The 26,223-nt window shown below is 52.6% G+C and overlaps 1 protein-coding gene across 1 annotated transcript in view; it reads left to right on the top strand.

Moving 5' to 3' along the window:
* Positions 1 to 5,201: 5,201 nt before the first annotated feature.
* Positions 5,202 to 26,223, top strand: part of AIF1L (allograft inflammatory factor 1 like) — a 118,810-nt gene continuing 97,788 nt past the window's right edge. The window contains exon 1 of the mRNA XM_078646207.1: positions 5,202 to 5,639. Coding sequence (XP_078502333.1) covers positions 5,615 to 5,639 — 25 coding nt within the window. The 5' untranslated portion in view covers positions 5,202 to 5,614. The remainder of the gene's footprint in view (positions 5,640 to 26,223) is intronic.

The raw sequence follows: 26,223 nt of genomic DNA, 5'->3' as shown, positions 1-26,223 counted from the left end.
TTCCGCATACCATTACTCCGCAAGTCGGAACAACGACTTGCGGAGGGTGGGGGAGGTGTTGGATTTAAAATCCAACACCTTCCCTAGTGTCCGCACAGACTGGAGTTGGAATAGTAAATTATACTATTCCAACATCCAGCGCCCCCGTCCGCAAGTCGTTGTTCCAACTTGCGGAGTGTTGGTATCCGGAATCACAATGCGGTCGTTGTAACAACCTCGTTGTGATTCCCTGCGGGGAAAAAGGCTGCGCAATAACATCATAGATTCTTCCTGGATGGTATTGAGTTGCTAGAGTGTTTACAAACGCTGCGAGTGTGTGGGTCCAGGTGTTGCACAACTGTAGACTGTAGATTGTACATAAAGGTGCAATTACTGTTCTGGATTCTATAACAGAGTTATGAGATGTGTAGTTATTTTGGAACAGCCATGTGTTCACCTCTCCTCTGAGTGCTCCTCAACGCTTCAAATCTCGGCTGATGGTGAGTTGCAGAACCCGGCAGCTTGGCTGAGAAGCAGCACCTCCTGTGGATTTCTTATGGCAAGGATTTATTCTGATAAGTGGTGCTCGCCCAGAGCGCAGTATCTTGCTTTGTATGTATTGTTTGGATTCAACTTGTAGGTAATATGGTCCTTTGCTTAGGAGGCTCTGTGGGCGATGCAGAGTGCCTTGAACACTGTCCTTCGTGCTGTAAGTAGTCCCTTTGGTATCGGTAAGTAGTCAGTTGAGCGGCTGCAGGACTGGAGTCGAGCGTTCTCCTGGGTGGAGGTGAAGATGGAGCCTTGGGGCAGCATCTTGGAAGAGTTGTGTTTTGTGATTGATGAACCTTTGGGCCCGATTCACAGAACCAATTTAAGACAAAATCCTAAACTTACTTTGATTTTGGTATTCACAGAAGGCACTTACTCATTTTGGCATTCACAGAAGGCACTTACTCATTTTGGCATTCACAGAAGGCACTTACTCATTTTGGCATTCACAGAAGGCACTTACTCATTTCAGTATTCACAGAAGTTAGGAGTCCTAACTTTACTACTCCTAACCTAAGAAAAATCCTAACTTTAAGACTTTCAGTATTCACAGAAGACATTTAGGAGTCCTAAAGTTAGTAGTCCTAACTTTAGGACTCCTAAACTGAGATAAATCCGAACTTGAAGGCTATCGGTATTCACAGAAGGCATTTAGGAGTCCTAACTTCTGTGAATACCGAAATGAGTAAGTGCCTTCTGTGAATACCAAAATGGTAGTAAGTTTAGGATTTTGTCTTCAGTTAGTTCTGTGAATCAAGCCTCTAGTGCTCCAAGGTATAGGCTATTGGCAGAGACTAGCTTGTCAATTATGAGTGTCGGATGGCTTGTCGTTTTTGTTGGTTTCCAAGATATGGGATCACGTGACACAGAGTTTCTGGCGCTCTTTGTGAGGTTGTAACACATGGTATCAAGGAGAGGCTTGAATCCGTGGTCACCCCAAACTTCTCTTGATGTTGTTGGAGGGGTCTTGAGTTTTTTGGGCCACATGAGAGTCAGCTGGTATTTTTTGTCCACAGGTCATAATCTCTGTCTTTGCGGTGTTGAGCTTTCGGTGGTCACAAATCCTCCATGTATTTCTGGCACAAAACCAGTTGTCGAGTTTTAAGTTGTAGAGGTCTTCCAGGCCATCCCTTGTGAGAATGATTTGGGCATCGTCTACATAGTTTTGACAGGTGAGACTGAAGGATCTAAGATTTGGTGAGGGGATTACATAGATGTTGAATAAGAAAGGGGATGTGAGGGACCATCTGAGGGGCACCTCAGGTCTGGGTGGGCTGAAGGGAATAGTACTAGATACACCGAGATTTGTCAGTCTTTGAGGTGTGGTGCGATACATTTCAGCTATAAACAATAGAAGGAGTATACCCCGTGGAAAAGAACGCGATACGAAGAAGGTAACCAAAAGAAAAAAGTATTCCTTTTTAAGAAGACCCCTCACTTACCAACCTAGGTGGTGACATGCTTCATTATTAGGGTCCCAGCTGAGTAGCTACTCGGTTGGTGAGTGAGGGGCATCTTTAAGGTGGTGTTGGAGCTGACAGTGGTCCTCTGCTAATTGTAATTACCATTTGGCTTGAGCATGCGTTAACGAGTGCACATGGCTGCTGAGATTTAGACAGCCCCAAAGGAAAAGAGAGTGTTGTCTTGACAGGTGAGGGCAGAGACAGAACAGGTGTGCATGTGTGTGTGTGAGAGAGAGAGAGAGGGAGCGAGGGAGTGGCGAAGGGAAGATCATTTAAGGAAGTACATGAAGAAGGAAAGGATTAAAAACAGTGATGAAGAAGTAGATGACGTAGTATATGCAAAGGGGGGATTTCAGAAAGATGTTGGAGAAAAAGTGCATGATTTGTGAGTGAGACACTGCGGAAGAAAGAGAGGGACGTGGTTTATTGAGAAACTTTCGAGACCACTGACCCCTCCCCAGATCCTAGTATCGCCTTATAGCCCGCCGTAGAGGGCTATACCGGCTATTATAGGCCCTCTCCAGCGTTAAAGGCCCAAGCCGAAGGCGAGGGCCTTTAACAAGGGAGAGGGAATTTAATAGCCGGTATAGCCCAGCTACGAAGGGCTATAAGGCTATTAGAACATTCTGCCACTAGAGAGCAGAATGTTCTAACAAAAAAAACAAAGCCTTATGGGAGCGCGAGGGGATTGGAATCCCCTCAGGGTCCCTGAAGCATTTGTTCACAGCCAGTGCTGCGAACAAAGAAACATTGGAATGTTGGAGCTCCGGGCTTATACCAGCCATTATAAGCCCGGAGCACTCCATTGTTTTCAATGGAGCTCCCAACATTCCAATGTTCTAGTAATGTTTAATTCACAGTCTCATATTTTCAGAATTGAAACAGTCTCAATTCTAATCATTTGCAACAATAGCATTACTGTCCCTCATGTATCTAATACCACCAACAAGCATTGCCAAAGCCAATAGGTCCGGCTTGTTTTATGTGCATGGTTGCTGTTGTGTGTATGTCTGGATGCTCAAGCAGATAGACGCAGAGAGGCTCCCTGAGTGGTCAGGAGGCAAGCAATGGATCCTAGGTCACGTGTTTTAAGCCACGCCCTTCATCACGTAGGCCACGCCTCATGGAAAGGATTGAGTTATGCTTTTTGGCCACGCCCCTTTTAGGCATCCCCCCCCAACCACCATCATTGCATCCCACTTAAAGCTACCTGCAGCCTCAGGGTCTGCCTCCCTGGGTGAGGCATTCAGTTACAAGAACGAACAAAGTGAAACAAGCCAGGCGCAGACAAAATTATGAAAAATGTGTACTGCTTCACAGAGTGCACGTGTGCATGGATTGCCTTTAAAGCAGGGAGACAAAGGTTCAGCCTTCTTTACACGAACAAAGCCAGCCAAAGAGGCAGAAATAAAGGGGGATTTCCACCCGGCTCTGCCGGACGGTAACACCTAGCCCCAGATCAAGTTAAAGGCCCTGGCGCTGCACTGCTCGGTGTCTTACCTTAAGTGCACACGAGCACGTGAGCCACACGTCCCGTCGTGCAGCCGCGCCGCTGCAGTCACGCCAGGGAGACAGTTGTGTGCTGTGTTGCGGCCTCTCAGCAAACCGCCAGTGACAGGTAACACCGCTGGCGCCCCACTAGAGGGACATTCATGGGGGCACTGGCACTGCCCAGGAATACGTTTAGGCTGCAGGGGTTTTATTGTAACTTTCTATAATTGTTAACTCCCTTTTATGAACCGAATGGGTTTGTGCAGGGCTTCAAGTGGGATGAAAAAACTGGGGGTCTCTCAAAGGGGGGTGGCCAATGTAATTAAGGGCGTGGCTTAAAAACATGTAAATTAAAAATATGTGCTTAGCCTAGTGTGCCGCCCCACTTGTATTTTGCTGTTTCTGTCATTGCGTCCAGATATATGATACAAGTAACATCATACCTACAACAAGTCAGGACTATTGGCTTTGTCAATGGTTGTTAGTTGCATTAGATAAATAAGCAGCAACTATGGCTTGTATACAATATTGAAAAAGCTCCCACTTACAGCCCTGGTGACACAACCAGAATGTTGTTGCTCCTGAGTTTCAAAAAGAGAAGAGAAATCCAGAGAGAAAAGGACACTCTTTAAATGATTTCCCTTCCCCTACAACGCTCCCCTGGCATGACGTCATGCCGTCACTTCTCCACCAGTGAGAAGTGATTTGAGGCAACCTTAAAAAATCTGCCCGTGAGACCCAGCCCACTTAAAGCCCTGGGTTTGTGTTGTAAATGATAAAACACACAAGATGATGGACGGAATGTTGCACAAAGGCAAAACATTCAACCCCAGTCACAGATCTGGGTTTAATCCATCTTTCTTTTGCTCACCACGCCACCCCAGTTCAGACATGGCCATATGCAAATCAGTCTTGACCCTGTGCCTCATGGGAACAGTCCAGCCCGAACTGCCAAGCCATGTCTTCCCTGGACCGGAAACAAGCTTCCGAGGACCGGTTTCGGGCTTTCACCCCTCATCAGCCAGGATAGCTTGAATCCAGTGGCAAAGTGAGCAAGGGACCCACGTCTGAGCATACATGGCGCACTTAGGGCGAGAAAGGAGCCACAATTTGTTGTAATTTAACGTGACATGTTCTAAACTTCTCTGCTTGGGTCAGCTTTTGGAGAACTGGTCTGAGTGCAAAGTGGGGCGAAGGGGAGCGGGTATGGCTGATAGCCAGAAACGGGTCTAGGATGCTTGATTCCGGTCCAGGGAAGGCATGGCTTGGCAGTTCTGGCTGGACTGTTCCCATGAGGCACAGGGTCAAGACTGATTTGCATATGGCCTTGCCTGAACTTGGGTGGCTGGGTGAGCAAAATAACGATGGATTAAACCCAGATCTGTGACTGGGGGTGAATGTTTTGTCATTGTGCAACATTCCGTCCATCATCTTGTGTGTTTTGTGTTGTAAATGATGACATGTGTCGGTGGCTGCCCCCTTGCACCTGTGCACATGCCTGTGTCCCCCAGTCCACGTGGTCTGCTGCTGGTGTCTTCCCAGAGTCCACCAGAAGAGGGCAGCAGAGGAGCACGGAGTGATGAGCACATGCTGAGACACCGAGGCTGGGCTCGGCTAGGATGGGATGGGCTGCAGCAGCCAATAAGAAGGGAGCCTGAGTGTATGTACACACGACTCCGGACTGAGGAGCGCATCCCTAGTCTCATCTCTGCCCAGGAACACAGCGCATCCCCGAGCGCATCTCTGCCCAGGATCACAGCTCAACCCCGGGCGCATCTCTGCCCAGGATCACAGCTCAACCCCGGGCGCATATTTGCCCAGGATCACAGCTCAACCCCGGGCGCATCTCTGCGCAGGAGTCCAGCTCACCCAGTGACTGCTTACACCTCAGTGGCCCCGGTGTGCGTGGACTGTGCACAACGGACTTTGCCACCCAGGGAGGCGCAGAGCAGCCGGCACCGACCTCCAGAGCAGCAGGTCCCGGGCACCTCTCTGCGCAGGATTCACCCCTGAGCCCCTCGGCACCGGATCCGGCACTCCCCACGGCCCTTCTCTTGTGGAGGAGTGGGAGCAGCGCGCCCCCCTGCGCCCACGCCGAACCCTGCGCCCCCGAGAGAAGCCCCAGCGCCAGGATGTCCTCAAGCCATCGACCGCAAGGTGAGATGCCCCCACCCCCACTGCCATATGCAACCCACCTTCAGCACCCAGAGGGGACAGTATTACAATACGGTGCCCTCCCGACCGTTCCAAAACGTACCTGTTTTTATTTTACCTTGGTGCGGGTGCAGGTCTGTGCGCCAGGCTGTGCCAGGGGGTCCTGGCCCGGTGAGTGTCCACAGACCTATCCACAGACCGTCCCAGTGGAGTGTCCTGGGGCAGACACCCCCAGCCACCGATGGAGTCTGTTGGCAGACACCCAGGCACGTCCATATGGGGTGTCCACAAGCGGACAGCCGGCCCCCCATGGACGTGTCGGTGATGGCAGTGTGTTCACGGCAGACTCCGTGGAGCCCTCGCCGCGTGTCCGTGGCAGACACCCGCAATCTGTCCTCAGTTGCCTCCTTAAGCCGATGTCACGGAGCGCCCCGAGGCACCAACAGACACCCAATGAGGTGTTTTTGCAGGAGGAGGCCACGCGTACAGACACCTGCTGGGGGGTGTCTGGACTGACCCCCGAGACCTCCAGTACTGATGCCTGTGAACAGACACCCAGGAGCCCCCCGTGAGATGTCTGTAGGCCCACATGGAGAAACTTCCTTCGGGGAATCTGTGGACAGACACCCGGGAGTTTCCTCGTGAGATGTCTGTGCACACACATGCAAGAGTGTCCTGTCTGTGTGGTGTCTGTGGACAGACACCCGGGAGCTTTCTCGTGACATTGTATTGTATTGTAATTGCATTTATACAGCGCTTACTACCCCTGACGTGGCGTCGAAGCGCTTTTTTGGCGAGTAGCACGCTACTCCGGGACCCATAGAGGATTAGTGTTGAATTAGTATAGTGAAACATGCAAGTACATTTTAAGTGGTGGATAGGCTAGTCAGTTATTTGGATTCGGAAGGATAGCAGAAGGACAGAGGAGGATAAAGGTTTGTATTTATATAGCGCTTGTTGACGCACGCTATTCAGGGAGCCTACAAAGGATTAGTGGTGAAATATGAAGTAATTTCAGAGGTGGATATTAGTCAGTTACTTGGAGTGAAAAGGATAGCGGAGGGATAAAAGGGGAAGAAAGATTTGCATGCATATAGCACTTGTTACCCCTGATGGGTCTTGAAGCGCTTTTCTGGCGAGTAGCACGCCACTCCGGAACCCATAAAGGATTACTGTTGAAAATTAGTATAGTGTAAATATGAAGTAATTTGAGTGGTGGATATTAGTCAATTACTTGGAGTGAGAAGAATAGCAGAGGGATAAAAGGGGAAGAAAGATTTGCATGCATATAGCACTTGTTACCCCTGATGGGTGTTGAAGCGCTTTTCTGGCGAGTAACATGCCACTCCAGAACACTTAAAGGATTAGTGTTGAAAATTAGTATAGTGTAAATATGAAGTAATTTGAGTAGTGGATATGCAAGAGTGCCCCGCGTGAAGTCTGTGGACAGACCCCCAGGAGTGAGGTGTCTGCGGTCACACATGCAGAGTGTCTGCGTGAGGTCTGTGGACAGACCCCCAGGAGTGAGGTGTCTGCGGTCACACATGCAGAGTGTCCTGTGTGAGGTCTGTGGACAGACCCCCAGGAGTGAGGTGTCTGCGGTCACACATGCAGAGTGTCCTGTGTGAGGTCTGTGGACAGACCCCCAGGAGTGAGGTGTCTGCGGTCACACATGCAGAGTGTCCTGTGTGAGGTCTGTGGACAGACCCCCAGGAGTGAGGTGTCTGCGGTCACACATGCAGAGTGTCCTGTGTGAGGTCTGTGGACAGACCCCCAGGAGTGAGGTGTCTGCGGTCACACATGCAGAGTGTCTGTGAGGTCTGTGGACAGACCCCCAGGAGTGAGGTGTCTGCGGTCACACATGCAGAGTGTCCTGCGTGAGGTCTGTGGACAGACCCCCAGGAGTGAGGTGTCTGCGGTCACACATGCAAGAGTGTCCTGTGTGAGGTCTGTGGACAGACCCCCAGGAGTGAGGTGTCTGCGGTCACACATGCAGAGTGTCCTGCGTGAGGTCTGTGGACAGACCCCCAGGAGTGAGGTGTCTGCGGTCACACATGCAGAGTGTCCTGTGTGAGGTCTGTGGACAGACCCCCAGGAGTGAGGTGTCTGCGGTCACACATGCAAGAGTGTCCTGCGTGAGGGACAGACCCCAGGGGTGAGATGTCTGCGGTCACACATGCAGAGTGTCCTGCGTGAGGTCTGTGGTCAGACCCCCAGGAGTGAGATGTCTGCGGTCACACATGCAAGAGTGTCCTGTGTGAGGTCTGTGGACAGACCCCCAGGAGTGAGATGTCTGCGGTCACACATGCAGATCGTCCTGTGTGAGGTCTGTGGACAGACCCCCAGGAGTGAGATGTCTGCGGTCACACATGCAGATCGTCCTGTGTGAGGTCTGTGGACAGACCCCCAGGAGTGAGATGTCTGCGGTCACACATGCAGAGTGTCCAGCGTGAGGTCTGTGGACAGACCCCCAGGAGTGAGGTGTCTGCGGTCACACATGCAGAGTGCCCCGCGTGAGGTCTGTGGTCAGACCCCCAGGAGTGAGATGTCTGCGGTCACACATGCAAGAGTGCCCTGCGTGAGGGACAGACCCCCAGGAGAGAGGTGTCTGCGGTCACACATGCAGAGTGTCCTGCGTGAGGTCTGTGGACAGACCCCCAGGAGTGAGGTGTCTGCGGTCACACATGCAGAGTGTCTGCGTGAGGTCTGTGGACAGACCCCCAGGAGTGAGGTGTCTGCGGTCACACATGCAGAGTGCCCCGCGTGAGGTCTGTGGACAGACCCCCAGGAGTGAGATGTCTGCGGTCACACATGCAGAGTGTCCTGCGTGAGGTCTGTGGACAGACCCCCAGGAGTGAGGTGTCTGCGGTCACACATGCAGAGTGTCCTGCGTGAGGTCTGTGGTCAGACCCCCAGGAGTGAGATGTCTGCGGTCACACATGCAAGAGTGTCCTGTGTGAGGTCTGTGGACAGACCCCCAGGAGTGAGATGTCTGCGGTCACACATGCAGATCGTCCTGTGTGAGGTCTGTGGACAGACCCCCAGGAGTGAGATGTCTGCGGTCACACATGCAGAGTGTCCTGTGTGAGGTCTGTGGACAGACCCCCAGGAGTGAGATGTCTGCGGTCACACATGCAGAGTGTCCTGCGTGAGGTCTGTGGACAGACCCCCAGGAGTGAGGTGTCTGCGGTCACACATGCAGAGTGTCCTGTGTGAGGTCTGTGGACAGACCCCCAGGAGTGAGGTGTCTGCGGTCACACATGCAGAGTGTCCTGTGTGAGGTCTGTGGACAGACCCCCAGGAGTGAGGTGTCTGCTGGCAGATATGCAGAGTGTCCTGTGTGAGGTCTGTGGACAGACCCCCAGGAGTGAGATGTCTGCGGTCACACATGCAAGAGTGCCCCGCGTGAGGTCTGTGGACAGACCCCCAGGAGTGAGATGTCTGGGGTCACACATGCAAGAGTGTCCTGCGTGAGGTCTGTGGATAGACCCCCAGGAGTGAGGTGTCTGCGGTCACACATGCAGAGTGTCTGCGTGAGGTCTGTGGACAGACCCCCAGGAGTGAGGTGTCTGCGGTCACACATGCAGAGTGTCCTGTGTGAGGTCTGTGGACAGACCCCCAGGAGTGAGGTGTCTGCGGTCACACATGCAGAGTGCCCCGCGTGAGGTCTGTGGACAGACGCCCAGGAGTGAGATGTCTGCGGTCACACATGCAAGAGTGTCCTGCGTGAGGTCTGTGGATAGACCCCCAGGAGTGAGGTGTCTGCGGTCACACATGCAGAGTGTCTGCGTGAGGTCTGTGGACAGACCCCCAGGAGTGAGGTGTCTGCGGTCACACATGCAGAGTGTCCTGTGTGAGGTCTGTGGACAGACCCCCAGGAGTGAGATGTCTGCGGTCACACATGCAGAGTGTCCTGTGTGAGGTCTGTGGACAGACCCCCAGGAGTGAGGTGTCTGCGGTCACACATGCAAGAGTGCCCTGTGTGAGGTCTGTGGACAGACCCCCAGGAGTGAGGTGTCTGCTGGCAGATATGCAGAGTGTCCTGTGTGAGGTCTGTGGACAGACCCCCAGGAGTGAGGTGTCTGCGGTCACACATGCAGAGTGTCCTGTGTGAGGTCTGTGGACAGACCCCCAGGAGTGAGGTGTCTGCTGGCAGACATGCAGAGTGTCCTGTGTGAGGTCTGTGGACAGACCCCCAGGAGTGAGGTGTCTGCTGGCAGACATGCAGAGTGTCCTGTGTGAGGTCTGTGGACAGACCCCCAGGAGTGAGGTGTCTGCGGTCACACATGCAGAGTGTCCTGTGTGAGGTCTGTGGACAGACCCCCAGGAGTGAGATGTCTGCGGTCACACATGCAGAGTGTCCTGTGTGAGGTCTGTGGACAGACCCCCAGGAGTGAGGTGTCTGCGGTCACACATGCAGAGTGTCCTGCGTGAGGTCTGTGGACAGACCCCCAGGAGTGAGATGTCTGCGGTCACACATGCAGAGTGTCCTGCGTGAGGTCTGTGGACAGACCCCCAGGAGTGAGATGTCTGCGGTCACACATGCAGAGTGTCCTGCGTGAGGTCTGTGGACAGACCCCCAGGAGTGAGATGTCTGCGGTCACACATGCAAGAGTGTCTGCGTGAGGTCTGTGGACAGACCCCCAGGAGTGAGGTGTCTGCGGTCACACATGCAGAGTGTCCTGTGTGAGGTCTGTGGACAGACCCCCAGGAGTGAGATGTCTGCGGTCACACATGCAGAGTGTCCTGTGTGAGGTCTGTGGACAGACCCCCAGGAGTGAGGTGTCTGCGGTCACACATGCAGAGTGTCCTGTGTGAGGTCTGTGGACAGACCCCCAGGAGTGAGATGTCTGCGGTCACACATGCAGAGTGTCCTGTGTGAGGTCTGTGGACAGACCCCCAGGAGTGAGGTGTCTGCGGTCACACATGCAGAGTGTCCTGTGTGAGGTCTGTGGACAGACCCCCAGGAGTGAGGTGTCTGCTGGCAGATATGCAGAGTGTCCTGTGTGAGGTCTGTGGACAGACCCCCAGGAGTGAGATGTCTGCGGTCACACATGCAAGAGTGTCCTGCGTGAGGTCTGTGGACAGACCCCCAGGAGTGAGGTGTCTGCGGTCACACATGCAGAGTGCCCCGCGTGAGGTCTGTGGACAGACCCCCAGGAGTGAGGTGTCTGCGGTCACACATGCAAGAGTGTCCTGCGTGAGGTCTGTGGACAGACCCCCAGGAGTGAGGTGTCTGCGGTCACACATGCAGAGTGCCCCGCGTGAGGTCTGTGGACAGACCCCCAGGAGTGAGGTGTCTGCGGTCACACATGCAAGAGTGTCCTGCGTGAGGTCTGTGGTCAGACCCCCAGGAGTGAGGTGTCTGCTGGCAGACATGCAGAGTGTCCTGCGTGAGGTCTGTGGACAGACCCCCAGGAGTGAGGTGTCTGCGGTCACACATGCAGAGTGTCCTGCGTGAGGTCTGTGGACAGACCCCCAGGAGTGAGATGTCTGCGGTCACACATGCAGAGTGCCCCGCGTGAGGTCTGTGGACAGACCCCCAGGAGTGAGGTGTCTGCGGTCACACATGCAAGAGTGTCCTGCGTGAGGTCTGTGGACAGACCCCCAGGAGTGAGGTGTCTGCGGTCACACATGCAAGAGTGTCCTGCGTGAGGTCTGTGGACAGACCCCCAGGAGTGAGGTGTCTGCGGTCACACATGCAAGAGTGTCCTGTGTGAGGTCTGTGGACAGACACCCAGGAGTGAGGTGTCTGCGGTCACACATGCAGAGTGCCCCGCGTGAGGTCTGTGGACAGACCCCCAGGAGTGAGGTGTCTGCGGTCACACATGCAAGAGTGTCCTGCGTGAGGTCTGTGGTCAGACCCCCAGGAGTGAGGTGTCTGCTGGCAGACATGCAGAGTGTCCTGCGTGAGGTCTGTGGACAGACCCCCAGGAGTGAGGTGTCTGCGGTCACACATGCAGAGTGTCCTGCGTGAGGTCTGTGGTCAGACCCCCAGGAGTGAGGTGTCTGCTGGCAGACATGCAGAGTGTCCTGCGTGAGGTCTGTGGACAGACCCCCAGGAGTGAGGTGTCTGCGGTCACACATGCAGAGTGTCCTGCGTGAGGTCTGTGGACAGACCCCCAGGAGTGAGGTGTCTGCGGTCACACATGCAAGAGTGTCCTGTGTGAGGTCTGTGGTCAGACCCCAGGAGAGAGATGTCTGCGGTCACACATGCAGAGTGTCCTGTGTGAGGTCTGTGGACAGACCCCCAGGAGTGAGGTGTCTGCTGGCAGACATGCAGAGTGTCCTGCGTGAGGTCTGTGGACAGACCCCCAGGAGTGAGGTGTCTGCGGTCACACATGCAGAGTGTCTGCGTGAGGTCTGTGGACAGACCCCCAGGAGTGAGGTGTCTGCGGTCACACATGCAAGAGTGTCCTGCGTGAGGTCTGTGGACAGACCCCCAGGAGTGAGGTGTCTGCGGTCACACATGCAAGAGTGTCCTGCGTGAGGTCTGTGGACAGACCCCCAGGAGTGAGGTGTCTGCGGTCACACATGCAAGAGTGTCCTGTGTGAGGTCTGTGGACAGACCCCCAGGAGTGAGGTGTCTGCTGGCAGACATGCAGAGTGTCCTGTGTGAGGTCTGTGGACAGACCCCCAGGAGTGAGGTGTCTGCGGTCACACATGCAGAGTGTCCTGTGTGAGGTCTGTGGACAGACCCCCAGGAGTGAGATGTCTGCGGTCACACATGCAAGAGTGCCCCGCGTGAGGTCTGTGGACAGACCCCCAGGAGTGAGATGTCTGCGGTCACACATGCAAGAGTGTCCTGCGTGAGGTCTGTGGACAGACCCCCAGGAGTGAGGTGTCTGCGGTCACACATGCAGAGTGTCCTGCGTGAGGTCTGTGGACAGACCCCCAGGAGTGAGATGTCTGCGGTCACACATGCAAGAGTGTCCTGCGTGAGGTCTGTGGACAGACCCCCAGGAGTGAGGTGTCTGCGGTCACACATGCAGAGTGCCCCGCGTGAGGTCTGTGGACAGACCCCCAGGAGTGAGGTGTCTGCTGGCAGAGATGCAAGAGTGTCCTGTGTGAGGTCTGTGGACAGACCCCCAGGAGTGAGGTGTCTGCTGGCAGATATGCAGAGTGTCCTGTGTGAGGTCTGTGGACAGACCCCCAGGAGTGAGGTGTCTGCTGGCAGACATGCAGAGTGTCCTGTGTGAGGTCTGTGGACAGACCCCCAGGAGTGAGGTGTCTGCTGGCAGACATGCAGAGTGTCCTGCGTGAGGGACAGACCCCAGGAGAGAGATGTCTGCGGTCACACATGCAAGAGTGCCCTGCGTGAGGTCTGTGGTCAGACCCCCAGGAGTGAGGTGTCTGCGGTCACACATGCAAGAGTGTCCTGTGTGAGGTCTGTGGTCAGACCCCCAGGAGTGAGATGTCTGCGGTCACACATGCAAGAGTGCCCTGCGTGAGGTCTGTGGACAGACCCCCAGGAGTGAGGTGTCTGCGGTCACACATGCAGAGTGTCCTGCGTGAGGTCTGTGGACAGACCCCCAGGAGTGAGGTGTCTGCGGTCACACATGCAGAGTGTCCTGTGTGAGGTCTGTGGTCAGACCCCCAGGAGTGAGGTGTCTGCGGTCACACATGCAAGAGTGTCCTGTGTGAGGTCTGTGGTCAGACCCCCAGGAGTGAGGTGTCTGCAGTCACACATGCAAGAGTGCCCTGCGTGAGGTCTGTGGACAGACGCCCGTGTTCTTAGACCGATACTTTACTTGAGACCCTTCCTGTGCCGCAGACAGGTCGAGGGGTCGCCTCTCGGGGTTCAAGGTCAGACTCCTGGGGCTTTCAGTGGGGTCACCTGACAGGTGAGTTGGGCATCTCTGAGAATGACATCCGCCTGGACACAGTCTGACTGCCCAGGGTCACACTGCTTCACGCAGTTACATGAGATCACTTTTATCAAGACGAAGGCAACGGGGCGGTCTCACAGGCTCACTGCCTCACTGCCCTGTCATCTCACACTGCTTCATGCTTCCTTAAATGTAAGTGTCTCACAGTTTCTCTGTATCTCACAGTGTGACAGTCTCACGCTGTCACTGTTTTGCTGTTTCACTGAGTCACAGTTTCACTTCGCCCAGTGTCATTGTCTCCCAGTTGTATTTCCTCACAGGGGTTCACTATCTCACAGATTCAATGTCTAGGGCTTTATTCGCTGTTACACAATCACTCACTGTTGCACGGTTTCACAGTTGCCTCGCAGGTGTGTTGTGTAAGGCCGCTGCACTGCAGTCTGTGTCACGGTTTCACTATATCACATAATCATTGCGTAGGACAGGGTTTCATTGGGTGTTGCACAATCGTTCACTATGACGGGAAACATCATTTACTCCGAAGGCATCACCACGCATAACGTTTACCACGGTACACTTACCACGCAAACGTTTTTTCAACGCGGGTGCCTTCCACGACCGTCTTTACCACGCACGTACGTTCTGCGTGGGTTGGGGGGAGACGTGGTATTCCTTTCAGTCGTTCTGCGTGGGCTTGGAGGGGGGCTGGGGGGGCTCGGGGGGGGGGCTGGGAGGGTCTCCCCCCCACAAATAACAAAAATTATGGAGCGGGTTACTTAAATAAAAAAAAACGCTCTTTAGTATTTTTGAAGTAAAAGGAAAGAGCCTCCCCCAAAGACGTGCCGTGTACGTCAAAATAGCAGTCCTTTTTTAATTTTGGTAGACGTGTTTTGACGCTTGTTTCCATGGTGGATGGAAGTAAGGGCTGCTGGTGAAAGACGTGCAGGTAAGACGTTTCTAAGCGTGGTATAATCCTTCGTTGTAAATTCCAGCGTGGTAAAGCCACTTGCGATGTAAAATTTGCGTGGTAAAGCCATGCGTGGTAATTGTAAGCGTGGTATAATCATATATTCCACTATGACACGTGCCCCGCTCGCGCCGCCTCGCAGGTGTCGTGGTTGCTCGAGGCAGCTGCTCTCTGTCACGGTCACCCAGACTCAAAGTTTCACAGCCGTTCCCTCTGAAAGGCTGGCAGCTTCTGGGGGTGAAGGATACACAGTGAAAGCAGGGGCGTCATTGTACCGAGGGGGCACGAACTGCTACTAGCAGTGCTTGTTTGGCACAAGGGAGGAAGCACGTTAGTCTGGACCCTTGAGTGGCATTGCGCCCCCAGCGGCCTCTTGCAGGGTGGTGTGAATGAAAAGCCGGAGAGACACTGACATAAAAATAGGAGTAAATGTTATATTAGGTCTCAGGGCTTCATATATATATATATATATATATATATATATATACATACATACATATATAAATTTGTGTTCTTTTAAAGAAATGTATTTTCACATTACCTCCCGTTCAGTGAAGAGCTCCAGGTCCAGCTGCTGGTGGGCGTGGTCTTGCCCTTTGACCTCTGCAGCCCTGATCACACCTCATTAAATCCTGCTGTGCTGCTTAAATGAGGCGAAGCAGCACAGCAGGACAGTTTACAGATGTCAACTTCTGTCGCCGTTTCTAAATGTGAGCCTGCTCAACACTGTGATTTACTTGCAGGTTCACCCCACCCGCCCTTAAAAACCTGCACATTTCTTTAAATAACCCGTACACGACCCAAAAACCGAGACATTTCTATAAATAACCCGGACACTACCCAAAAACCGAGACATTTCTATAAATAACCCGGACACGACCCAAAAACCGAGACATTTCTATAAATAACCCGGACACGACCCAAAAACCGAGACATTTCTATAAATAACCCGGACACGACCCAAAAACCGAGACATTTCTATAAATAACCCGGACACTACCGAAAAACCGAGACATTTCTATAAATAACCCGGACACGACCCAAAAACCGAGACATTTCTATAAATAACCCGGACACGACCCAAAAACCGAGACATTTCTATAAATAACCCGGACACGACCCAAAAACCGAGACATTTCTGTAAATAACCCGGACACTACCGAAAAACCGAGACATTTCTATAAATAACCCGGACACGACCCAAAAACCGAGACATTTCTATAAATAACCCGGACACGACCCAAAAACCGAGACATTTCTATAAATAACCCGGACACGACCCAAAAACCGAGACATTTCTTTAAATAACCCGGACACTACCGAAAACCGAGGCATTTCTATAAATAACCCGGACACGACCCAAAAACCGAGACATTTCTATAAATAACCCGGACACGACCCAAAAACCGAGACATTTCTATAAATAACCCGGACACGACCCAAAAACCGAGACATTTCTGTAAATAACCCGGACACTACCGAAAAACCGAGACATTTCTATAAATAACCCGGACACGACCCAAAAACCGAGACATTTCTATAAATCACCCGGACACGACCCAAAAACCGAGACATTTCTATAAATAACCGGACACGACCCAAAAACCGAGACATTTCTTTAAATAACCCGGACACTACCGAAAAACCGAGGCATTTCTATAAATAACCCGGACACGACCCAAAAACCGAGACATTTCTATAAATAACCCGGACACTACCCAAAAACCGAGACATTTCTATAAATAACCCGGACACGACCCAAAAACCGAGACATTTCTATAAATAACCCGGACACGACCCAAAAACCGAGACATTTCTATAAATAACCCGGACACGACCCAAAAACCGAGACATTTCTGTAAATAACCCGGACACTACCGAAAAACCGAGACATTTCTATAAATAACCCGGACACGACCCAAAAACCGAGACATTTCTATAAATAACCCGGACACGACCCAAAAACCGAGACATTTCTATAAATAACCCGGACACGACCCAAAAACCGAGACATTTCTTTAAATAACCCGGACACTACCGAAAAACCGAGGCATTTCTATAAATAACCCGGACACGACCCAAAAACCGAGACATTTCTATAAATAACCCGGACACGACCCAAAAACCGAGACATTTCTATAAATAACCCGGACACGACCCAAAAACCGAGACATTTCTGTAAATAACCCGGACACTACCGAAAAACCGAGACATTTCTATAAATAACCCGGACACGACCCAAAAACCGAGACATTTCTATAAATAACCCGGACACGACCCAAAAACCGAGACATTTCTATAAATAACCCGGACACGACCCAAAAACCGAGACATTTCTTTAAATAACCCGGACACTACCGAAAAACCGAGGCATTTCTATAAATAACCCGGACACGACCCAAAAACCGAGACATTTCTATAAATAACCCGGACACTACCCAAAAACCGAGACATTTCTATAAATAACCCGGACACGACCCAAAAACCGAGACATTTCTATAAATAACCCGGACACGACCCAAAAACCGAGACATTTCTATAAATAACCCGGACACGACTCAAAAACCGAGACATTTCTGTAAATAACCCGGACACTACCGAAAAACCGAGACATTTCTATAAATAACCCGGACACGACCCAAAAACCGAGACATTTCTATAAATAACCCGGACACGACCCAAAAACCGAGACATTTCTATAAATAACCCGGACACGACCCAAAAACCGAGACATTTCTGTAAATAACCCGGACACTACCGAAAAACCGAGACATTTCTATAAATAACCCGGACACGACCCAAAAACCGAGACATTTCTATAAATAACCCGGACACGACCCAAAAACCGAGACATTTCTATAAATAACCCGGACACGACCCAAAAACCGAGACATTTCTTTAAATAACCCGGACACTACCGAAAAACCGAGGCATTTCTATAAATAACCCGGACACGACCCAAAAACCGAGACATTTCTATAAATAACCCGGACTCGACCCAAAAAACGGGACATTTCTCCAATTTGGAGTAAGTGTCGGGACAAAGGGACACTTCTCCAAACACCGGGACCGTCCTGGGAAATCCGGGACGTCTGGTCACCCTACCCAGTGCTCTTGTGGACTCTGTGGGGGGACAGTCAGGTGGCCCCTACCCGCTATGAATTCTGGGAGGAGTACTCCCATCCTGGCTGTCTTTCCTCCCTGCCGAGGGGTGTTGGTGCGTTAGGTACCCAGGATGAGGCTGTTGTACCTAGGCCTGGGAGAATGTTTAATTACGCTGGCGAAATTCACGCAAGTCTGGAATTGTGTGATGTTCCCGAAATTACCTGAATATTCGCATTGCACAATTTCCCATAATTTATGTATGTGACAGGCTCAGTGTATGTAAAATATTTCATCAAGATAGATTTTTTTTGTGCCTGAACCGGTTTCCTGCCAATGTCCCATGAGACTTTGCAGGTCAGATTGAAGCTAGTGTGACTTGTGTGACTAAAAAAATCACACAAGTTACCGGTAATTGCGCTACAGGCGTGATTGGCCAAATTTCCTACAGAGTTTCACAGGAAAAACTGATAGACTTTCACCCGCCCTTATGTGGAGCTGATTTAGGTCTATCTACCCATATAGGGGACATAAGATACCACCCGCGGCATCCCACCTACCCAGTGCTTAATTTGTAAATAAATAAGTGCGAGGGCTCTTGCTAGAAGGCCACTGCAGCTTTAGCCGCCCATTGTCCCTGCCAGCGCTGCCAATGACAGTAACAACACAACTACTAACCATCACACTACCACAAGTGTGACAGTTCGGACTATTTCAGGCCCCAAAGCTATAAGAATGGCATAGGCGGCAGATAATAGACATTTTTAATGTATATTGAGTTAATAATTCACTGTTGTTGATGTCATCCCTAAATTAGCCAGACAGCGCCACCTTGTGGCAGACTGTCACCACGCAGGTGTTCACGAATAAAGTGCCAGTGCCGAGCATGGAAACCACTGGCTCAAATTAAGCACTGTGACCTACCTCTGAGCGCCTGACATCATTGGTACATCACAGCTGCACTGCAGTAAATCCATCCATCTCTGTTGAAGGGAAGATTCATTTCTACGTCAGGTGCACGGCCCACCGAGCTTTCCAGAATATCAGGACACTTGGGAGCCAAGCTGACCCGCCACCAGCCCTCTGTTCTCCTCCTTGTACTGACTGGTTCCATAAGTCTTACCTATAGAGGGTTGGTCTTGTTTGGGCTCAGTCTGGGCTCTGCTAAAAGTTTCTTTTACGGAGAAAGTCTCTTTATTTTCCATGTGCCGGAGTGAATGGTCAGGAGGTTGCTTCTCTCGGGTCCTTTCACTCTTACCGTATCTTCTCATTTTCTTTCCTCTGCGGTCTGCTGCTCTGTACAATAAGTATGTCCGTCTATCTGTCTGTCCATTTATCCATCCATCCATCTGTCTGTCCATCCGTCCGTCCATCCATCCATCCATCCATCCATCCATCCATCCATCCATCCATCCATCCATCCATTCATCCATCCATCCATCCATCTATCTATTTATCCATCCATTCCATCCATTCATTCATCCATCCACTCATCCATCCATCCTTCCGCCCATCTATCTGTTTGCCTGTCTGTCTGTCCATTCAGCCGTCCGTCCACCCATCCATCCATCCATCTGTTTCTTCGTCTGTCCATCCATCCTTCCGCCCATCTAACTGTCCACCTGTCCGTCCATCCGTCCATCCGTCCGTCCATCCATCCATCCATCCGTCCTTCCACCCATCTATCTGTCTGTCCATCCGTCTGTCCGTCTATCCGTCCATCCATCCACCCATCCATTCATCCGTCCATCCACCCATCCATCCATCCATCTGTTTCTTCATCCGTCCATCCATCCATCCATCCATTCGTCCTTCCGCCCATCTATCTGTCCACCTGTCTGTCCATCCGTCTGTCCGTCCATCCGTCCATCCATCCATCCACAGTGACTCACTCTTCCTTTGAAGTTAGCGTCCAGGCTTCTATGAGAGACGCTAGGACGCTGAGCCCCTCCGGAAGAATACACTCCATCGTTGCCCGAGTCGGTCACGGCTGGGAGGAGCCTTCTCTTTCGTGGCCTGTGATTGGCTGGTCATGCATGGTTTTAATGAGGTGGAGTTTATTTTGCTGGTGTTGGACAGCGGGGCACTCCACTCATGTACATCCCCCGTCTTCTAGGCCTGTCTGAGTGACTGAGTATTTACACTGACCGCAGACGCGTTGCTTCTCTTCCAGTGATGTGATTGACGCATGGACATTCTAGGCCCGGGTTTCCACAGCACAGCTGTCGCTGATACTGTATTTACTAAAGAGTGGGCGTTGGGTCCACCGCTTTAAACCGCTGGCTTCTTCTGCCACCCTCTTTTAGCCATTGGCTTGAGAGTATCCCCCAGATTCATCATGGTCCCGATTTGCGAGTCCTTAATAGCGATTATTAAGGGATCGCTATTAAGGACTCTCAAATCGGGATTCATGTAGAAATTGCAAAATAAATTGCGATTCCTACAGCCTCCTTATTTGCGATTAGCAAATTGCTAATCGCAAATAAGGATGCGATTTCAAGGGTACCAGGGGTGTCCAGCACCCCTGAAATGGAAATGTAGCCTGATGTTGCGCACACACATGTCCAAAGCACATGTGTGTGTGTAACATACCACTTAGAAAACTGCACTAAAGTGCATTTTTCTAAGTTTTCGCTATTTACCACGAAGTCAGACTTCGTGGTAAATAGCGGCCGGAAATTGCAAATTCGCAAATTTGAAAAGTTTCTCAAATAGATATTCCTTAAATGCTATTTATCGCTAAAATGCGAATTCTGTAATAGCGAATCTTGCATTTGGGATGATGAATCCCAAATGCAAAAATTGCGCTCAGAATCTGGCTCTTTGCGAGTGCAATTTCCCTTGATGAATCTGGCTGTAAGTCAAGTACGTATCTGGCATCACACAGTGGAGTGTTTGTTTTTCTTCTAAAGCTATTGGCTGTTTGAGTGTATCCTTCCGCCTCCACTCGAGTGCTTCCATTGAACTGCATAAGGGACTACTGTACCACTGTAGTCCACTGCCTGCTCTTGCAAGCCCCCTCCAGCATATCTCCCTCAAATGTTGTAATGCAGCCTGCGTTAGCACATTTAACCCAGACATATTGCCTTTGCCAATGCTTGTGTCCACTGGGACTGATTGAAGTCCTTCAGGAGCTTTTGGTACCTGTTCTTTTTGTTCTGATTTAGGATTGTGCTGCAGCTTTGCCTCCTTTTAGGAGAAAGATTTGACCAATCTCAAGCCAGCTTTATTGATTGACTGTACTCAGGTGGCAACCACAGTCTCTGGGGGACCGCCTTTTCAGCTGCCGATGCCAAGTCAAGGAGCACCATCTCTGCTGCGGAGCCAGGTCAAGGACAGGCTCTGGGGGGACCGCCTTTTCAGCTGCCAAGGCCAAGATTACAAAAATCGAACTCTCACTGGCCGATTTCAACACGCAGCACGCAAAGAGCAATGCGGCTGGGTCACCAGACCTATCACCTGTTCTCTCTCCTGGTCCCTCCCCCAATTCCTGGCTCAGTTTCCATCCTATCCAAGAAACTGAGATAATCACGCTGATCTCCACCTCCAAACCCTCAGCCCATGTCCTTGATCCCATTCCTCCCCTACTGACCAAAAAAATGAAGCACGCTCTAGCCCCGCTCTGGAGCACAATCATAAATAGCTCCCTGAAAAGCGGAGTGGTTCCTGACTGCCTCAAAATGGGCCAAGTCACACCCCTGCTGAAAAAACCCGGACTAGATGTGACAGATCTAAACAACTATAGACCTGTGTCGAACCTCCCCCTTCTCTCAAAAACACTTGAAAGATGCGTCCTACATCAACTGACCCAGCACCTGGACAACATCAGCCTCCTGGACCCCCACCAGTCTGGCTTCAGAAAAGGCTGCAGCACAGAAACCGCGATCCTCAATATCATCGACGATATACATGGATCTTTAGACTCTGACCAATGCTGCCTCCTCATTCTCCTTGACCTCTCGGCAGCATTTGATACTGTTGATCACAAACTCCTCTTAAGGACTCTCCAAGAAAGAGCCGGCCTTGGCGAGGTTGTTCTCAAATGGTTCTCCTCCTTCCTCCACAACCGCACACAAAAAATAAAAATAAAAAACTTTACCTCCGACCTCCAGCAAGTCAACAGGGGAGTCCCTCAAGGCTCGGTGCTTTCACCGCAACTCTTTAATATCTACATGGAACCTCTTTCCAAACTACTCAGAAAAGCCAACATTCACTTCCATCTCTATGCAGATGATACCCAGATCTATCTGGAAACAACCTCTCTCAAAGACATACAAAGACTCAATGATGTCTTGAAAGATGTCCAACGTTGGCTCACAAGCAATCACTTAAAACTTAACCCTGACAAGACAGAGACACTCCTCATCTCAAATAAGGAAGACAACCCACAAATTGCCGAGTGGTTAAAAGCCATTGATGCACTTAATGGAAATCTGATTCTAGCAGACTCTGCCAAATCCCTAGGCATTACTCTCGATCCAAAACTGAATATGACGAGGCACATCAAGAATTCGGCCAAAAACGCGTTCCTTAGCCTAAGACTACTGAACAAATTAAAACCCTACATTCCGCCCAATGACCTCAAACAGGCCACCCAATCTCTGGTTCTGTCAAGACTGGACTATGGGAACGCAGTCCTCTCAGGAATTCCAAAATCACACTTGGCTCCCATCAAAACAACGCTACATGCGGCGGCTAGAATGATCACCGGTATCAAGAAATATGATCATATCTCCCCCGCACTCAAGGAACTGAAATGGCTCCCAGCAGAAATGCGGATTAGCTTCACAACAGCTTGCCTCACCCATAAAGCCCTTCACACCGGCAAACCAGATTACCTGGCAAAAAAACTCATAAAAGCAGGTCAGTCCAGGAACCTAAGAAGCTCAAACTCCCTTCTACTCATCCCAGCTAAGACCAGAAAGAAAAAAACTGCTGACCGATCTTTCACTGGAAGCGCTCCCAGAATCTGGAATGCCATCCCCCCGCATATCAGAATCATTCCCTCTTATGTAGAATTCAAACGCCAACTCAAAAACCTGTTCCTCAACCGCTCCTTTGGAAATGGATAGTGGGGAGCAATTAACAATGATCGAGCTCCGCTCCAGCTCTAAGACTCTGAAGTTCCCTGAAAATGTCATTTACCTCAATGTGTTGCTCTTTCACTACTTTTTTTGCTGCTCTGTGGATATGTCTCCTCTCTATTCTTTATCTGTTGATAATCTGTGCTGTACCGACTGTAAAGCGCTCTGATACCCTGGGGTCTGGCTAGCGCTATAGAAAACTTCTTAAATAAAAAATAAAAATAAAATAGCTGCCGATGCCAGGTCAAGGAGCACCATCTCTGCTGTGAAGCCAGGTCATGGACAGGTTCTGGGGGGACCGCCTTTTCAGCTGCCGATGCCAGGTCAAGGAGCACCGTCTCTGCTGCGGAGCCAGGTCAAGGACAGGCTCTGGGGGGACCGCCTTTTCAGCTGCGGACACCAAGTCAAGGAGCACCGTCTCTGCTGCGGAGCCAGATCAAGGACAGGCTCTGGGGGGACCGCCTTTTCAGCTGCCGATGCCAAGTCAGGGAGCACCGTCTCTGCGGCGGAGCCAGGTCAAGGACAGGCTCTGCCTTTTCAGCTGCCGATGCCAGGTCAAGGAGCACCATCTCTGCTGTGAAGCCAGGTCATGGACAGGTTCTGGGGGGACCGCCTTTTCAGCTGCCGATGCCAAGTCAAGGAGCACCGTCTCTGCTGCGGAGCCAGGTCAAGGACAGGCTCTGGGAGGACCGCCTTTTCAGCTGCGGACACTAAGTCAAGGAGCACTGTCTCTGCTGCGGAGCCAGGTCAAGGACAGGCTCTGGGGGGACCGCCTTTTCAGCTGCCGATGCCAAGTCAAGGAGCACCGTCTCTGCTGCGGAGCCAGGTCAAGGACAGGCTCTGGGAGGACCGCCTTTTTAGCTGCGGACGGCAAGTCCATGAGCACCGTCTCTGCTGCGGAGCCAGGTCAAGGACAGGCTCTGGAGGGACCGCTTTTTCAGCTGCGGACGCCAAGTCAAGGAGCACCATCTCTGCTGCGGAGCCAGGTCAAGGACAGGCTCTGGGGGGACCGCCTTTTCAGCTGCCAATGCCAAGTCAAGGAGCACCGTCTCTGCTGCGGAGCCAGGTCAAGGACAGTCTCTGGGGGACCGCCTTTTCAGCTGCCGATGCCAGGTCAAGGAGCACCGTCTCTGCTGCGGAGCCAGGTCATGGACAGGCTCTGGGGGGACCGCCTTTGCAGCTGCCGATGCCAGGTCAAGGAGCACCGTCTCTGCTGCGGAGCCAGGTCATGGACAGGCTCTGGGGGGACCGCCTTTGCAGCTGCCGATGCCAAGTCAAGGAGCACCGTCTCTGCTGCGGAGCCAGGTCATGGACAGGCTCTGGGGGGACCACATTTTCAGCTGCTGACGCCAAGTCAAGGAGCACCGTCTCTGCTGCGGAGCCAGGTCAAGGACAGGCTCTGGGGGACCGCCTTTTCAGCTGCCGATGCCAAGTCAAGGAGCACCGTCTCTGCTGCGGAGCCAGGTCAAGGACAGGCTCTGGGGGACCGCCTTTTCAGCTGCCGATGCCAAGTCAAGGAGCACCGTCTCTGCTGCGGAGCCAGGTCAAGGACAGGCTCTGGGGGACCGCCTTTTCAGCTGCGGACGCCAAGTCAAGGAGCACCGTCTCTGCTGCGGAGCCAGGTCAGGGACAGGCTCTGGGGGGACCGCCTTTTCAGCTGCGGATGCCATGTCAAGGAGCACCGTCTCTGCTGCGGAGCCAAGTCAAAGACAGTCTCTGGTGGACCGCCTTTTCAGCTGCGGACGCCAAGTCAAGGAGCACTGTCTCTGCTGCGGAGCCAGGTCAAGGACAGGCTCTGGGGGGACCGCATTTTCAGCAGCGGACGCCAAGTCAAGGAGCACCGTCTCTGCTGCGGAGCCAGGTCAAGGACAGGCTCTGGGGGGACCGCCTTTTCAGCTGTGGACGCCAAGTCAAGGAGCACCGTCTCTGCTGCGGAGCCAGGTCAAGGACAGGCTCTGAAGGGACCGCCTTTTCAGCTGCGGACGCCAAGTCAAGGAGCACTGTCTCTGCTGCGGAGCCAGGTCAAGGACAGGCTCTGGGAGGACCGCATTTTCAGCAGCGGACGCCAAGTCAAGGAGCACCGTCTCTGCTGCGGAGCCAGGTCAAGGACAGGCTCTGGGGGGACCGCCTTTTCAGCTGTGGACGCCAAGTCAAGGAGCACCGTCTATGCTGCGGAGCCAGGTCAAGGACAGGCTCTGGAGGGACCGCCTTTTCAGCTGCCGTTGCCAAGTCAAGGAGCACCGTCTCTGCTGCGGAGCCAAGTCAAGGACAGGCTCTGGGGGGACCGCCTTTTCAGCTGCCGATGTCAAGTCAAGGAGCAGTGTCTCTGCTGCGGAGCCAGGTCAAGGTCAGCCTCTGGGGGGACCGCCTTTTCAGCTGCTGATGCCAAGTCAAGGAGCACCGTCTCTGCTGCGGAGCCAGGTCAAGGACAGGCTCTGGGGGACCACCTTTTCAGCTGCCGATGCCAAGTCAAGGAGCACCATCTCTGCTGCAGAGCCAGGTCAAGGACAGGTTCTGGGGGGACCGCCTTTTCAGCTGCCGATGCCAAGTCAAGGAGCACCGTCTCTGCTGCGGAGCCAGGTCAAGGACAGGCTCTGGGGGGACCGCCTGTTCAGCTGCCGATGCCAAGTCAAGGAGCACCGTCTCTGCTGCGGAGCCAGGTCAAGGACAGGTTCTGGGGGGACCGCCTTTTCAGCTGCCAATGCCAAGTCAAGGAGCACCGTCTCTGCTGCGGAGCCAGGTCAAGGACAGGTTCTGGGGGGACCGCCTTTTCAGCTGCCGATGCCAAGTCAAGGAGCACCGTCTCTGCTGCGGAGCCAGGTCAAGGACAGGTTCTGGGGGGACCGCCTTTTCAGCTGTGGATGCCAAGTCAAGGAGCACCGTCTCTGCTGCGGAGCCAGGTCAAGGACAGGCTCTGGGGGGACTGCCTTTTCAGCTGCCAATGCCAAGTCAAGGAGCACCATCTCTGCTGCAGAGCCAGGTCAAGGACAGGCTCTGGGGGGACCGCCTTTTCAGCTGCGGACGCCAAGTCAAGGAGCACCGTCTCTGCTGCGGAGCCAGGTCAAAGACAGGCTCTGGGGGGACCGCCTTTTCAGCTGCGGATGCCAAGTCAAGGAGCACCGTCTCTGCTGCAGAGCCAGGTCAAGGACACGCTCTGGGGGGACAGCCTTTTCAGCTGCCGATGCCAAGTCAAGGAGCACCGTCTCTGCTGCGGAGCCAGGTCAAGGACAGGCTCTGGGGGGACCGCCTTTTCAGCTGCGGATGCCAAGTCAAGGAGCACCGTCTCTGCTGCGGAGCCAGGTCAAGGACAGGCTCTGGGGGCACCGCCTTTTCAGCTGCGGACGCCAAGTCAAGGAGCACCGTCTCTGCTGCGGAGCCAGGTGAAGGACAGGCTCTGGGGGGACCGCCTTTTCAGCTGCGGATGCCAAGTCAAGGAGCACGGTCTCTGCTGCGGAGCCAGGTCAAGGACAGGCTCTGGGGGGACCGCCTTTTCAGCTGCAGATGCCAAGTCAAGGAGCACCGTCTCTTCTGCGGAGCCAGGTCAAGGACAGGCTCTGGGTGGACCGCCTTTTCAGCTGCAGACGCCAAGTCAAGGAGCACCGTCT

This window comes from Lissotriton helveticus, chromosome 5_1 (assembly GCF_964261635.1).
Source record: "Lissotriton helveticus chromosome 5_1, aLisHel1.1, whole genome shotgun sequence".
Taxonomy (NCBI): domain Eukaryota; kingdom Metazoa; phylum Chordata; class Amphibia; order Caudata; family Salamandridae; genus Lissotriton; species Lissotriton helveticus.
This window is presented reverse-complemented; position numbering and strand designations above follow the sequence as displayed.